This window comes from Salvelinus fontinalis, chromosome 23 (assembly GCF_029448725.1).
Source record: "Salvelinus fontinalis isolate EN_2023a chromosome 23, ASM2944872v1, whole genome shotgun sequence".
In the NCBI taxonomy this organism is placed as follows: domain Eukaryota; kingdom Metazoa; phylum Chordata; class Actinopteri; order Salmoniformes; family Salmonidae; genus Salvelinus; species Salvelinus fontinalis.
In genome coordinates this window covers 45,178,693-45,194,186 of record NC_074687.1, presented here as the reverse complement: position 1 = coordinate 45,194,186, position 15,494 = coordinate 45,178,693, and the positions used below count along the sequence as shown (strand labels likewise).

The 15,494-nt window shown below is 40.2% G+C and overlaps 1 protein-coding gene across 2 annotated transcripts in view; it reads left to right on the top strand.

Moving 5' to 3' along the window:
• The window catches only part of LOC129821395 (E3 ubiquitin-protein ligase HECW2-like), a 60,037-nt gene extending 52,440 nt beyond the window's left edge, over nt 1-7,597 (top strand). For both annotated transcript variants that reach the window (XM_055879026.1, XM_055879025.1), the window contains exon 30: nt 3,312-7,597. In XM_055879026.1, coding sequence (XP_055735001.1) covers nt 3,312-3,423 — 112 coding nt within the window. In that variant the 3' untranslated portion in view covers nt 3,424-7,597. The remainder of the gene's footprint in view (nt 1-3,311) is intronic.
• The last annotated feature ends 7,897 nt before the right edge of the window (nt 7,598-15,494 follow it).

The following is a 15,494-nucleotide window of genomic DNA, read 5'->3' as shown; positions in this document are numbered from 1 at the left end:
GAATTTGTGGGCAGAACTGAAAAAAGCGTGTGCGAGCAAGGAGGCATATAAACCTGACTTAGTTACACCAGCTCTGTCAGGAGGAATGGGCCAAAATTCACCCAAATTATCGTGGAAAGCTTGTGGACGGCTATCGAAAACATTTGACCCAAGTAAAACAATTTAAAGACCATGCTACCAAATACTAATTAAGTGCATGGTAACTTCTGACCCACTGGGAATGTGATGAAAGAAATAAAAGCTGAAATAAATCATTCTCTCTACTATTATTCTAACATTTCACATTCTTAAAATAAAGTGGCGATCCTAACTGACCAAAGACAGGGATTTTTTACTAGGATTAGGAATTGTGAAAAACTGAGTTTAAATGTATTTGGCCAAGGTGAATGTAAACTTCCGACTTCATCTGTATTTCTTTAATGAGTCCGACGCAAAGGATATACTGCTTTGTCAAGAGGGTGTGTGTCTATTTGTCAAAAACTGCTGGTGCACAATGCCTGATATTGAAGAAGTCTCAAGGTATTGCTCGCCTGAGGTAAAATACCTCATGATAAGCTGTCTACCAAGAGAGTTCACATCTATATTATTCGTAGCCGTCTATTTACCACCACAAACCGATGCTGGCACTAAGACCGCACTCAACGAGCTGTATAAAGCCATAAGCAAACAAGAAAAATGCTCATCCAGAAGCAGAGCTCCTAGTGGACGGGGACTTTAATGCAGGCAAACTTAAATCCATTTGACCTAATTTCTACCAGCATGTCACGTGTAACCAGATGAAAAAACACTCTAGACCACCTTTCCTCCACACACAGAGATGCATACATAGCTCTCCCTCGCCCTCCATTTGACAAATAATAATAATTAATTATATCCTCCTGATTCCTGCTTACAAGGAAAAACTAAAGCAGGAAGTACAAGTGACTTGCTCAATACAGAAGTGGTCAGATGACCCGGATGCTACGCTACAGGACTGTTTTGTTAGCACAGACTGGAATATGTTCTGGGATGCAGTGCATGGACTTGTCGTACCCACAGTGATGGTACGTACATTTCCCAACCAACCAGAAGCCATGGATTACAGGCAACATCCGCACCGAGGTAAAGGCTAGAGTTTCCGCTTTCAAGGAGCGGGACACTAATCCGGGCGCTTATTCGAAATCTTGCTATGCCCTCAGACGAACCATAAACAGGCAAAGCGTCAATTCAGGACTAAGATTGAATCCAACTACACCGGCTCTGACGCTCATCGGATGTGGCAGGGTTTGCAAACTGTTAAGGGCTACAAAGGGAAACCCAGCCGCGAGCTGCCCAGTGAGCCTACCAGATGAGGTAAATGCCTTTTATGCTCGCTTTGAGACAAACAACACTAAAACATGCACAAGAGCACCAGCTGTTCCGGACGACTGTGTGAACACTCTCCGTAGCCGATGTGAGCAAGACCTTTAAACAGGTCAACATTCACAAAGCCGCAGGGCCAGACGGATTACCAGGATGTGTACTCAAAGCATGCACGGACCAACTGGCAAGTGTCTTCACTGACATTTTCAACCTCTTCAACCTGTCTCTGTTTCAAACAGACCACCATAGTCCCTGTGCCCAAGATAGCAAAAGTAACCTGTGCCCAAGATAGCGAAAGTAAATGATTATCGCCCCATAGTACTCACGTCGGTTGACATGAAGTGCTTTGAAAACCTGGTCATGGCTCACATCAACACCATCATGACAGAAACCCTAGACCCACTGACATTTGCATACTGCTCCAACAGATCCACAGATGATGCAATCTCAATCGCACTCCACACTGCCCTTTCCCATCTGGACAAAAGGAACACCTGCATGAGATTGCTGTAAATTGACTACAGCTCAGCTTTCAACTCCACAGTGCCCACACAAAGCTCATCACTAAGCTAAGGACCCTGGGACTAAACACCTCCCTCTGCAACTGGATCCTGGACTTCCTGACATGCCGCACCCAGATGGTAAGGGCAGGCAACAACACATCTGCCACACTGATCCTCAATACTGGGGCCCCTCAGAGGTGCGTGCTTAGTCCCCTCCTGTACTCCCTGTTCACCTATGACTGTGTGGCCAAGCACAACTCCAACACAATCATTACGTTTGCTGACGACACAACAGTGGTTGGCCTGATCACCGACATTGATGAGACAGACTATAGGGTGGTCAGAGACCTGGCAGTGAGGTGCCAGGACAACAACCTCAATGTGAGCAAGACAAAGGAGCTGATAGTGGACTATAGGAAAAGGAGGACCGTACAGGCCCCCATTAACATCGACGGGACTGAAGTGGAGCGGGATGAGAGTTTCAAGTTCCTTGGGGTCCGCATCACCAACAAACTATCACGGTCCAAACACACCGAGACAGTTGTGAACAGGGCACGACAACACCGTTCCCCATCAGGAGACTGAAAAGATTTGGTGTGCGTCACCAGATCCTCAAAGTTCTACAACTGCACCATCGAGAGCATCCTGACTGGTTGCATTACCCCCTTTGTTTTTACACTGCTGTTACTCACTGTTTATTATCTATGCATAGTCTCTTTACAAATTACCTCTATTAACCTGTACCCTCGTACATTGACTCGGTACCGGTACCCCCTGTATACAGCCTCGTTATTCTTATGTACATTTCTTGTGTTACCTATTGATTGATTAAATTTTTTTTAAACTATATTTAGTAAATGTTTTATTAACTCTTTCTTGAACTGCATTGTTGGTTAAGGTTTGTATTCGGCACGTGACAAATAAAATGTTCATTTGATTTGTATTCATTCCGCCGATTCTGTTGAACAATGATTCTTAAATGGAAGCAAACATACCTAAAGTTATCCAATAGAAACTTTCATTTACAACTTTTGGACTAATGTTTACACCCTACATCAGCTAGATGCAGGCAAGAGTGTGCATGACGGTATTGAATGTGTTACTGTCTGTCACCTTGATTACTAAAAATTCTCTCAACCTGTGCACCTAAGTTGTAAACTTTCATTTATAAGCTAGGTTGTAGCAACCTCATGATTGGTATTGGGAAATTTGAGTATCATGTAGTAGCCTAAATCTATCGATGTTGCATTGAGCTGGGTGAATGGAATATGAATGACAGTCATCCAATATGCTTTAATAGAAATACGGACATGCTCGTAAAACAATTAAATAGTGTCCTCATCTTAAATGGCACCGACCGCCACTGTTGCACATATGAAGTAGAATGTATACTATCCACATTGTACATGCGTGGGTGCGTGCATATTCTGTCAGTTTACACCTCACTATCGATCTGTCTCTCTACAGGGCCCACACATGCTTTAACCGTCTGGACCTCCCGCCGTACCCGTCGTTCTCCATGCTCTACGAGAAAATGCTGACGGCCGTGGAGGAAACCAGCACCTTTGGCCTGGAGTAACCTCTCCAAAATGTCCGCCACAGCCAGGGGTTGAATTGGGAAAGAACAAATGGCGGAGAGGAAATCCCACCACCTTAGCTTGAAGCGAGACAGGACTCGCAGTACACAATGGAAACTGAATAGACATCTACAAGAAATTATCATTGTGGAGAAAAAACGAACTTTTGGGACAATTCCACCAATAAGACAACCCCAATTTGACCCCCTGGCTTTGCTATACCTCCCTGCTCCATGATCCCATACTTCCTGGAATAACGTTACTGTCCTTTTACCTACACTGATGCCCTCCATTCGATTCCTGCGTACAACAACCACACTTGTGCTTTATCTCTTATCAGTTTAATGGCCTTGGTTACTGTATCTCCAGTCCTCCTTCTTCCTCCAGGGGTTCAGCCTGCACTTCAAGCCCAGAGCAACCTTATCCTAATCCCCTATGCTTCCTCCTGGAGTGACCTCGTGTTCTGGACCTCAGAACTGTTTCATTTTCTACTCTGGGGCTGCAGACTATGCACACTATAATACATGACGCACACACTTTCAAGATGACCCTCATGAGTAAGACCGTTACAATTTAATCCCTTCAGAAATGATATGTCAGAGCTCCTAAGGGGCACCAAAGGCATTGTCACACTCCAAAACACACTGCACTTACCTTATGTTAGACTACATGAGCAAGGCTTTAAAACTGACACACACTTACTTACTTATACAAATTAAATTATAGGGTCACTCTTTTTCCAAATAGATGAGATGCACTTTCTCATAGATGCATGTAGCGCCACATGCATGTACACACACACACACAGAAATACATACACACTGAGACATTGCCAAACAAAAGGCTGTATTTCTCACTGATGTAATTGTCTCCCATTCGGTGTACTTACTGATGAATGTATCACAGAAGAGTGAACCTGTGTATGAACCTGTATGAACCTCCAGCTTGCCGTAGTAGGAAGACTGAGGAGCCTTCAAAGAAGAAGAAACACCCGAGCCGCACGAAGTGTAGCTCATACAATTGCTGACTGTGGTCGATTGAGGAATATGGAAGCCGAGACTGTGGCATCGGACACGTGCCTTGTTATGAGAGATACGAGAGACACTTTTACTCATTGTTTCACGAAGGGTTGCGTCCATTTCCTATTGGGTCACGACTGAAAACTCAGTTGTAACGAGAGACTTTGTATTGTTGATTTGGTTGTTCAAAATGACATTCAAAAGGTTTATCTGTGTCACACACAAAAAAAACAGCCACAACTTTTAAAGCTAGAATCCTTAGTTGCTTCCTACATTCATTTTTGGATGTAGAAATTAATTATATATACCCATTGATTCAAGAAGAATATAACTTATAAATGCATCATGAACTTAGTTCAACAGTTGTACCCCATCAGAACCCCAAATATAAACTTGGTTTACTCCAATGATTGTAAACCATGTAAATGTAAACATACTGTGTAGCCTCAAAACATGGTTAAAACTGTAATTTTTATTTCATGGATGGTCAGTCCTTGCATCCATAGTTCTGTCTATGAATTTGAGAGGGGTTACATTTCTCCAGGCCCACCCCTCAGCTTTCTACCAAAACAGAGGCGGGGTGGCACTTTGTTATTCTTTCAATTAAGGATTCTAGCTTTAAGTGTATTCCAAAACAGTTCCAGGATGCAAACACAAGAGGGCAGCACATTATATATGGATACTTCAGTAGTGTCGACACAGCTATAGAAGCATCTTTAAGCACGGGGCATACACTACACACCAACACAGATGCTTACGATTTCTTGAGCATGTTTTCATCCTGGGTTTGGACTTCTCAGTGCATAACCCCTACCCAAAGGATTTATTTACACACACACACACATTTTCTATGGGGTGCACACACTACTGTACAGAGGTCTATGTGAGCTAAACAGACAACTCTGGCTGGAGTAGATAGTAATAGAAGCTCCACTGTGATGCACTGTGGAGGCAGCCTTCATATCTCAGCCTGGCTCGATACTGCATGCAGGGTCCATCTCAACAACTCTGTGAGCTGCACTGAGTCCGGAAACCCCTAGATGGCGTTGTGTTATAGCTCGATATTTGCATGCCGAAATAGTGCAACACCAGTTTGTTCTTATTAGATTTTGCATGAGGATATCGCTATCGATGTGGAGAAAAGGGCGGGAGGAGCCACATAGTACTTTAGGGTATGTTGCTATAATGTGTTCGTAGCACTGTTATAAATGCGTCCAAAGACATGACAAGGGATACATCAAATATATCTCTATGTTTTGTGTCCCCATTGTGTATGGGTTCACGAACTATGAAATGTTATAACAAGCATTGTTGTTTATATGACAGGTTATGACGAGTGTTACTGAAGAACTGTGCCAGCACGCTTGAAGGGAATTTGTTTTGTTACATTCAAGTGTTCACTTGTCGTGATGATATATCAGATGGAGGTTAAGGGTCATGGTTCATGGCTACACGGAGAACCAATAGGGCTGTAATGACTGACGAAGAGGAAGTGAGAGCACCTGTCTGTGTACCATGCGTGCTCTTTTCTTTGTGTATACTTGTACATGTACTGTATGTCTGTCCCTGTTGTGTATACATGTACAGTACCGTTCAAAAGATTGGACACACCTAGTCATTCCAGGGTTTTTCTTTATTTTTTACTATTTTCTACAATGTAGAATAATAGTGAAGACATCAAAACTATGAAATAACACATATGGAATCATGTAGTAACCGAAAAAGTGTTCAACAAATCAAAATATATTTTACATTTGAGGTTCTTCAAAGTAGCCACCCTTTGCCTTGATGACAGTTTTGCACACTCTTGGCATTCTCTTTGTTTAACACTTTTTTGGTTACTACATGATTCCATATGTGTTATTTAAATGTGGATGTTTTCACTATTATTCTACAATGTAGAAAATAGTAATAATAAAGAAAAACCCTTTAATGAGTAGGTGTTGACTGGTACTGTTTATTTTGCACCGAATGTACTAATGGTTTGGGGCTTGCATAGTCAACCATGTCTCCCTATTTCTGTTTAACGGAATGACCCCAGTCTCGAACGTCCACACATCCCCCACATCACCTCGAGCTTGGAGGGGCGGCTTTGTGGCATTGGGCAGTAACCTTTCACAACGGGGTTCAAATAATTTCTGCCAATCAAGACATTTTCCATGCCAAGGCTTTTTCTTCTGCTGCGAATGTCCAATAAGAATAAAGTCAGTCTGCTTCTCGCCCAATAAGGACAAAACTCACCGCCACCACCACTATCCCTTGCCTGATCAATTACCAATAGGATTGGACATCCCACTGTCAGAACTCCACTCTATGCAAAAGCTCCTGTATTTCTCCTTTTCACCCCAATGATTGTATTAAAAGACAATGGCACAGGGCAAGTTTTAATTAGCAATACATGGATGTGTGTTTTCTTTGTGTATTGTTTTTTAGGTGAAGAAGGGGCTCAGCCAGTAGGGCACAACCGTTAGAGAGCAGCATATAGAGATCTACATTATACCATGGAAATGGTTTTCTATTCTATGAGATGAAGAATATCTCTCCTTCTATCCTATATATTTATTTTTGCAGAAAGAAAGAAACACACATTTTATTTTAACTCTGCATTCCATAACAAAGTATTTTGGAAAATATCAAAATACCGAGGCCCAGCTAAACAATTGAATTGCCCCATTTATTTTTCATTTTTTCCCTGATCTGATTGTATTTATAGTTTACAGCTTTTTGTACAATACATGTGTGAATGACCCTGTCGTTGTGAGATACTAGGTTCACATCGATGATGCCGTCCGTTTGAAGAAGCCCCTCATCGTAAGTATGGTGTTTGAGAAGCCACTCGCTGCAAGTATGGCTAACCGCATGCAGTATGTGGAGTGTGTCTGAAAGTGGGCATGTCAACAGAAGTGGGAGGAACGACAGCGATAGGCGTTACACCAGTGCTCTGTAATTGGTTAGACGGTTTTGATTGAGTGTGTTGTTTTTTGTTTCTTAACACATTTTTATTGGTCGGTTCCTGACCGTGTCAAACAAGACTGGGAGAGCTACAAGGCACTATTCTTGATAGAGAATCATACTGTGCCATTTGAATGTTAACAAAACACACAACAAACACCTCACGTATAGCGAAAATATGAAAATAAAAGTAATTTTGATGTCAGTTATTAGTCTACCAGTTTTTATTTATTACCAATAAAAATAACTACTCTTGAATAATTGGGTGGCAAATAGCCTACTGGTTTATACCAATAAATATAGGCTTGACTATTATAACTCATGGCATCTATTTGACTATCATCAGATGATGACAAATGTGTGTTTGGCTCAAAATAATTACTCTTGTAGAATTGGGCAGCTTAAAATGAGTATTCGAGGACACTTGCCCTTTACCCTGAACACAGACACGAGCAATGTGGGCATGGGTGGGGTGCTGGCCCAGCTGGGGCCAGAGAGGGAGAGAGTGGTGGCGTACTTTAGCAAAACATTCAACATTTACATTTAAGTCATTTAGCAGACGCTCTTATCCAGAGCGACTTACAAATTCAACAAACATGAGCACCCCTACTGTGTCACCCGGCAGGAACTCCTGGCTGTTGTGGCTTCCATCAAACACTTCAAGTACTACCTGGGTGGCCTGCCCTTTACTGTAAGGACTAACCACTCTGCTCTCCACTGGCGCTTTTTGTCATTGCAGGCAATCTCAACGCTTACAGGGAAGACATCCTCCTACCTCATGTGGTACCCTTCCTGCAGGCTCATCCTGACATGACCCTCCAGCATGACAATGCCACCACGCACAGGAGAGCAGTATGGCTGATTTCCTGCAAGACAGGAATGTCAGAGTTCTGCCATGGCCAGCAAAGAACCCGGATCTCACCCGGAACTTGCAGGTGCCTTGGTGGAAGAGTGGGGTAACATCTCACAGCAAGAACGGGCAAATCTGGTGCGGTCCATGAGGAGATGCACTGCAGTACTTAATGCAGCTGGTGGCCACACCAGATACTGACTGTTGCTTTTACATTTACATTTAAGTCATTTAGCAGACGCTCTTATCCAGAGCGACTTACAAATTGGAAAGTTCATACATATTCATCCTGGTCCCCCCGTGGGAATTGAACCCTGGTCCCCCCGTGGGAATTGAACCCACAACCCTGGCGTTGCAAGCGCCATGCTCTACCAACTGAGCCACACGGGACCACATTTTGATTTTGACCCCCCCCCCCCCTTGTTCAGGGACACATTATTCAATTTCTGTTAGTCACAAGTCTGTGGAACTTGTTCAGTTAGTCTGTTGTTGAATCTTATATTCATACAACATGTTAAGTTTACTGGATATAAACGCAGTTGACAGTGAGAGGACGTTTCTTTTTTTGCTGAGTTTAGAAATCCTTTGACTTCACTGCCTCTTGAATGGTAAGGTCCCTTGCAGCATATAGGCACTCGACCTCCGTGGTACCCACGAGACCATCCGGTGAGGCACCCAGGATCCCAGATCCCGTGACGCAAAGCCTTGACTCCTACACATCCATCACTGTAGCCATTTTGAATAACTTGATGCCCTCTTCATTATCTGTGCCCCACTTTATAGACAATACCCCATCCATTGACTGATCTGAGGACCCTTTTTTTAGCAGCGTGCTTGGCCCTAACCACGGCTCCGTAATTGCTGGACGTCAACCTCCCTCTCCTCATGGTGTGCCAGTTGGAGTTGGTGCGCTGTCCACTGTTGCCTGTCATATAGCCTCCACCTGCTCCACCAACAGCACCATGCTAGCCAGGATGCCTGCATGCCCAAGGTGTCCTTGTTTTTTAACAATGTCAAGTACAGACAGGGATGACAGCAGTTGTATTGGCTCAGGTTCAAGGAGACATGCCATTCCACTGAACCTGCCCAGGAGACGGTTCCTTAGCCAAAATAGGCTGCATGGCTACACTGATGAGCTCCATGGAGGCATTCGCATGTGGTAGAGAATCCCCTGGTCACCTATTGAGACCTGCCAAGTGGAAGGATGTTAAGTGCCACATGCCTTTCAATGCATGACTTTGAACTTGAAATGAATTGGTTGTAAGAAATGTGCTATATAAATAGTTAAGACTTTTAATTGATAAATGTGCTATATAAATAGTTAAGACTTTTAATTGATAACTTGGGTTTTGATTCATTCTCATCAATGACAACATTCTAGAACTGAGTTATCACTCAACTAAGTCTCGTTTTAATTTTTATTTTGAGAGTAAATATACGGTGGTGGAAAAAGTTAAATTGTCATACTTGAGTAAAAGAAAATGACTCAAGTAAAAGATAAAGTTACCCAGTAAAATACTACTTGAGTAAAAGTCTGAAAGTATCTGGTTTTAAATGTACTTAAGTACAGTGGTAGAAAAAGTACTAAATTGTCATACTTGAGTAAAAGTACAAAGTAAAAGTAAATGCTATACATCAATGTTCTTATATTAAGCAAACTAGAAGGCACTATTTTCATATTTTTAATTACGGACAGAAAGGGGCACATTCCAACACTCAGACATAATTTACAAACAAAGTAGTTGTGTTTTGTGAGTCCGCCAGATCAGAGACAGTAGGGATGACAAAGTGTTATAGTGATAGGTGCCATAATTCTGTCCTGCTTGAGCATTCTAAGTGCTTTTGTGTGTCAGGGAAAATGTAAGGAGTAAAAAGTACATTATATTCTTTAGGAATGTTGTGGAGTAAAAGTTGTCAAATATAAATAGTAAAGTACAGATACCCCAAAAAAACTATTTACAAGTATTTTTTACTTAAGTACTTTACACCACTGCAAATATATTGATAAAACTCACCTTGTCCGAGAGAGAATTACATGGTTATCAAAACATCACACCAAGGTAAGCCTACACTAAACACATGCTTCATTTGAAGTGTTTGTAAAATCATTGATGTAAAAAATGAATTGTGAAAAAAAAAATGGAACCATTTCCGTGTTTGACCTCAAGGTTTTATGGGTATTATGACGTATCCACTGTGGCGGACTATAAGTGAGACGGTTTTCATTGAGCTGTGTTTTTTTCTCCCCTTTCTTAACTTGCAACTATCATACATTGAGCTACCTTACCGCGGGAGTTTGGACTTCTGTTTATAGAGCAAAGGATGAGTCAGTTGTATTTCACTGTTAGTTTTACACAAATAATTGTACATTTTCAGTTGAAAAATTGTTTTAAAAGTATTGATGTGCGTACTGTTGCTTCATGCGTTGTATGCGTGTGCTTACTGTGACTGTCACCCTGATGTTGGGGAGCTTCCCACGCCATTGCTGGACAGTAGTGCAGGTCTGGAAGGCCAAGAGTTTCAAACCCTCTCACCCGGAACACGTCTTAACACTTGCTTTTTTTCAAGTGTCTAATGTCATTTTTGTATACGTGATTTTTATTCAGCTGTCCAGTGTGTGTTTACAGGTGATTTGAACGCTCCCCCCCCCCCCAACTTTTCCCCCCCTGTGAGGTTTATTTTATTTATTTATTTATTTTTTATGTATTTTTATTAACAGTAACATGCAAAACATACACATAACAGCCAGAGGGATTCCACAAAGAAATTAGATTTTTTTTAAACTAATCCACATATCAATTCAAATACAGACATATAGCGAATAAAAAAAATTGACATTTTGTTTTGTATACATTTTAAAGATTCCAAATCAGATAAAAAAATTAAGAAAATGGGCTTTTTCTTCAAATTTTGATTTGTGTATGAATTTTTTTTCCTAATAAAATAAAGAGATTTATGACATAGTCACATTCAATTGTGGAATCAGTGTAGTAAAATAATATGTAAAACTTAGAAATTTCAATGGTTGTATGCAATTTGAGGCCAATATATAGTTTTACATCAGTCCAGAACACTTCACTATATAAACAATGACAGAATAAGTGTTCAATAGATTCAGTTTCTAGTTCACAAAAACTGCATTCACTGGTAACATCAGGTATATATTTAGAAATCAATCTATTACACAGATATAATCTATGGATAATCTTAAAGGAGATCTCCTTTACTTTATTGGTCACCATACATTTGTGTGGAGTTAGCCAAGCACGGCACCAGTTTACATCAAAAGATGAAGCCTAACAAAATATCGCAGAGGGAATAGACTTCCTTTAGAAAATATCCCTTAATAAACGATTGTTGAATTTCATATCTAGTAGATCAATGCCATTCACCTGGATATCGCTTACAATCGGAGATATTCCAAAATATGCATTATTCTGAAGTAAAGATTTTATCCCACTAGATATAGCGTTAAAAACAGTGTCACATTCCTTGCTTGAAACTTGAAAGATGTATCTTTCCATAAATTCGCTCTGTGTAAATAGATTCCCACTAATATTAACTAATTGGCTGACAAGGACAATGTTTTTCGAGAACCATTTATGGTTAAATAACATCTTGTTTCTATGTAATATCGACCCATTGTTGCATATAAAACATTTATGAGGTTAAAAGTTGTGTTTATACAGCAAAGCCCAGCACATTAAAGCCTGCTTGTGAAAAGCCGCCAGTTTCACAGGAAGTTTACCCACAATATATGGACATTGTAGTAAAAAATTAAGCCCTCCGAATTTCTGAAAAACAAAATGAGGTATAATATTCCAGAAACTGAGGATTTTTTGATGTACCTTTCAATCCAGTTGACCTTTGATATCTGTTTGAAGAGAGTGAAGTCTAAGACATTTAGTCCGCCATCACAAACCTTGTTTGTGATAACATCTTTTTATCTTATGTGGCTTGTTTTTCCATATGAAGTTGTACAAAAGTCCAATTTAAGGTACAGCAAGTGGATTTGGGAATGTCAATAGATGAAAAAGATAGCCCCTCAGAGCTTTGGATAAAAGCACCCATCCTTGAATACTTAAATCCCTCCCTAACCATGAGGATAATTTTTTGTTGACAGGTTCAGTTACAGGGTTCAAATTAAGATCATTCACAACCTTAAGATTTTTGGTGACCTTTACACCGAGGTAGGTTAGAGTATCTTTTTCAGAGATGTTACAATCTGCTGGATTGACAGCTCCTTTCAAAACAAATATCTCACATTTGGAGAGATTTAATGCCAAACCTGAGATTTTGGAGAACTGCTTCATGATATCCAAAGCTAATCTAGCTTGTTACACATAAAAAATTTAAAAAAAAAGTGAGGTGTCATTCGCCAGTTGGGATATCTTGATCTCTGGCCTGGAATGTAATGCCTTCAAATTGACTTTCATGAACTAATGAGCATAACATTTGACATGCAAACAAAAATTTAAAAAAAGGTGAAATTGGACAACCTTGTCATATTCCTTTGTAAATGTTAAACCTTGAGAATGTTCCATGACAGATTTTGATACAGCTATTGCCACCATTATACAGAGTTCTAATAGCATCAACAAAAATGACCAAATTTCAAATGCTTAAGACAATCAATGATAGAATTGTGACTTACTGTATCAAATGCTTTCTGAAAATCCAAAAATAGGATAACAGGGAAGTCATCCAATAGATCACAGTAGTCAACCAAGTCTAACACCAGCCTCAGATTATTAGATATATGGGGCCCTTTCATAAACCCTGATTGACATTCATTAATCAGATCATTCAAGCAAGACTTCAACCTTTTTGAAAAGATTAAGGCTATACTTTTGTAGTCTTTATTTAGGAGTGTGATTGGACGCCAATTATCAATATTTAAGAGATCCTTGTGTGGTTTAGGTGTAAGAGTAATAACCACTTGCTTCAGAGGGGCAGGTAGTTCTCCCTTCTTCATAGCCTCCTTAAAGGTTTCAAGTAAAAATTATGCTATTTCTTCAGAGAAGGTTTTGTCAAATTCAGAGGTTAATCCATCACAACCTGGAGATGTATTATTTTTTAACTGAGCAACCAAGTACTGGATGTCTATAATGGATAAATCTTGACAACAAGACCCATTGAATTCTTCACTAACCGAATTAACATTCTCTGCTGCTATTGGACCAGGTCTCTCTTGGAAAAGAGATATTATCTCAATGAGAAAAAACATGTATAAATAAAGGTAAAATATATATATATTTTTTTACATTCTCTATAGAATCGAGCATATCCTTAGAGTCACTCAAATTGTTATCTAAGGAGTAAAGATTCTCATAAAACTTGGTGGTAAAGTCTGATAACTCCTTTCTATCCTCAGTGGTAACCCCATTAATCTTACATTTCTGAAGTGTGTCGAGTTCCCCTCTTTTCCAAATAAAAAATCTGTTCTTTTCGCCTTTTCAGGATTTTAAATTTCAGCAGTTCCCAATATTTCCCATATTCTGCATTAGATGTAGCTAAACTCCAGTAAACAGAAATTTGATTCTTAATCACATTTTTTAAATCATGCAATAACAATGAGTTATTTAATTTCCAATAACCACCAGAGTATTTCTTACCATCATTACTGCACATTCTTGTCGCTCATCGTATAGGGAAGAATCAAGATGCCATCGTCAGCCGCTCGATCATCATCCAGTTTGCTTTTCGCACAGCGAGAGATGCAGTTTGGAAGAATGCAAAAGAAAGCGCCTTTCTGAAAGAGAGAAAATGTAGATTCGGTGAGGACTTAAAACTAAGCAAAGGCAAAATTGTGGCCTCTTGTACAACAGGCCCGAAATCAAGGAAAGGGTGGATACTACAGGGGAATCAGAGCCTTTTTCGCTAACGGAAAATAAATACGACCGGGGTGATTTGTTCTGTCGGTATCGTTCTGCTTTCGATAAGCGCTCTTGCATGTCTGCGATGGTCTTCTCCCGTGCAGTGCATTTCTCAGAAGTTGCAGTGTTTGCAAGTTTAAGTTCTTCAATACTCTTGTATGCATGATTCAGAGGGGTCTCGAGGTCAACAATTGTTTGTGTTTTCGCGTATCATTTTCTCCAGACCATCGGCTCTTTCGTTTATCTTTGCAGAGACAGCATCGATTATGTTGACCTGTAGTTCGCGAAAACAATTATTTCTGTGTCTTTTTGGGTGCAGGACTATTGACTGGATTTTCAGAATCAACCATTTCTTCTCAGCTAGCAACTACCTTCTCCTCCCTTTGCTCTTTCACACATTTTTTTCTTCCATTTCTCAAAGTTTCAGGTCAACTAAGCGTTGTTCTCTATTGTGTTTACTATAAGCCAAGTCCCGTTACATTTAAGTAAGTTTGAGCGGGCTAAAAGTCAAGGTTACTCGGAGCAAGCTAAAATCTCGTCTGCACTCGCCTCCATCTTCAGCTCATCCGATTTGAACGCTTGTTGGGCGCATTTTTACACGCGTTCATTACACCTGTTCAGTGTGCAAATACAGGTGATTAGAACGCTTGTTATGGGTATTTTACATGCGTTCATTACACCTGTTCAGCCTATTGGCTAAGGAATGGCGTTTTTCTAGTTGTTTTTGGATAATTGCAGAAAACTTATTTAGTAACTAACGTCACATGTTGTGTGTTTAAAAAAAAAAGCATTTATGTATTGGAAAAAAGCACAAAGGCTTCATAATTCATTAAGGTCTTTTTTCATTTTAATTAGCTATACATCATTTTTTCCTTGTCTGAAGTATCACCTGTGTGTGTGTATATGTATATATAAATTATGACTCTTTCCATCCACCAGATGGGATTGTTTTGCGAAAAGTACCTACATTTCCAAAACCCCATCTGTTTGATGAATAAATTAAAGCAATAATAGTCACTATACTTTCCAAACCACGAAGGCTGAATTAACATGTTTTCTAAAAAGAAATTCATAAACTGTTATGGAGGCAGCAGAGGAAGGACCAGGGTACACAACATTTGAGATAAATAAACATCTTGTGCATATGGAAAATGTATGGAATATTTTATTTCAGCTCATGAAACCAACATTTACATTTACATTTAGCAGACGCTCTTATCCAGAGCGACTTACAAAGTGGTGCATTCACCTTATGACATCCAGTGGAACAGCCACTTTACAATAGTGCATCTAAATCTTTTAGGGGGGGGGGGGGGGGCAGAAGGATTGCTTTATCCTATCCTAGGTATTCCTTGAAGAGGTGGGGTTTCAGGTGT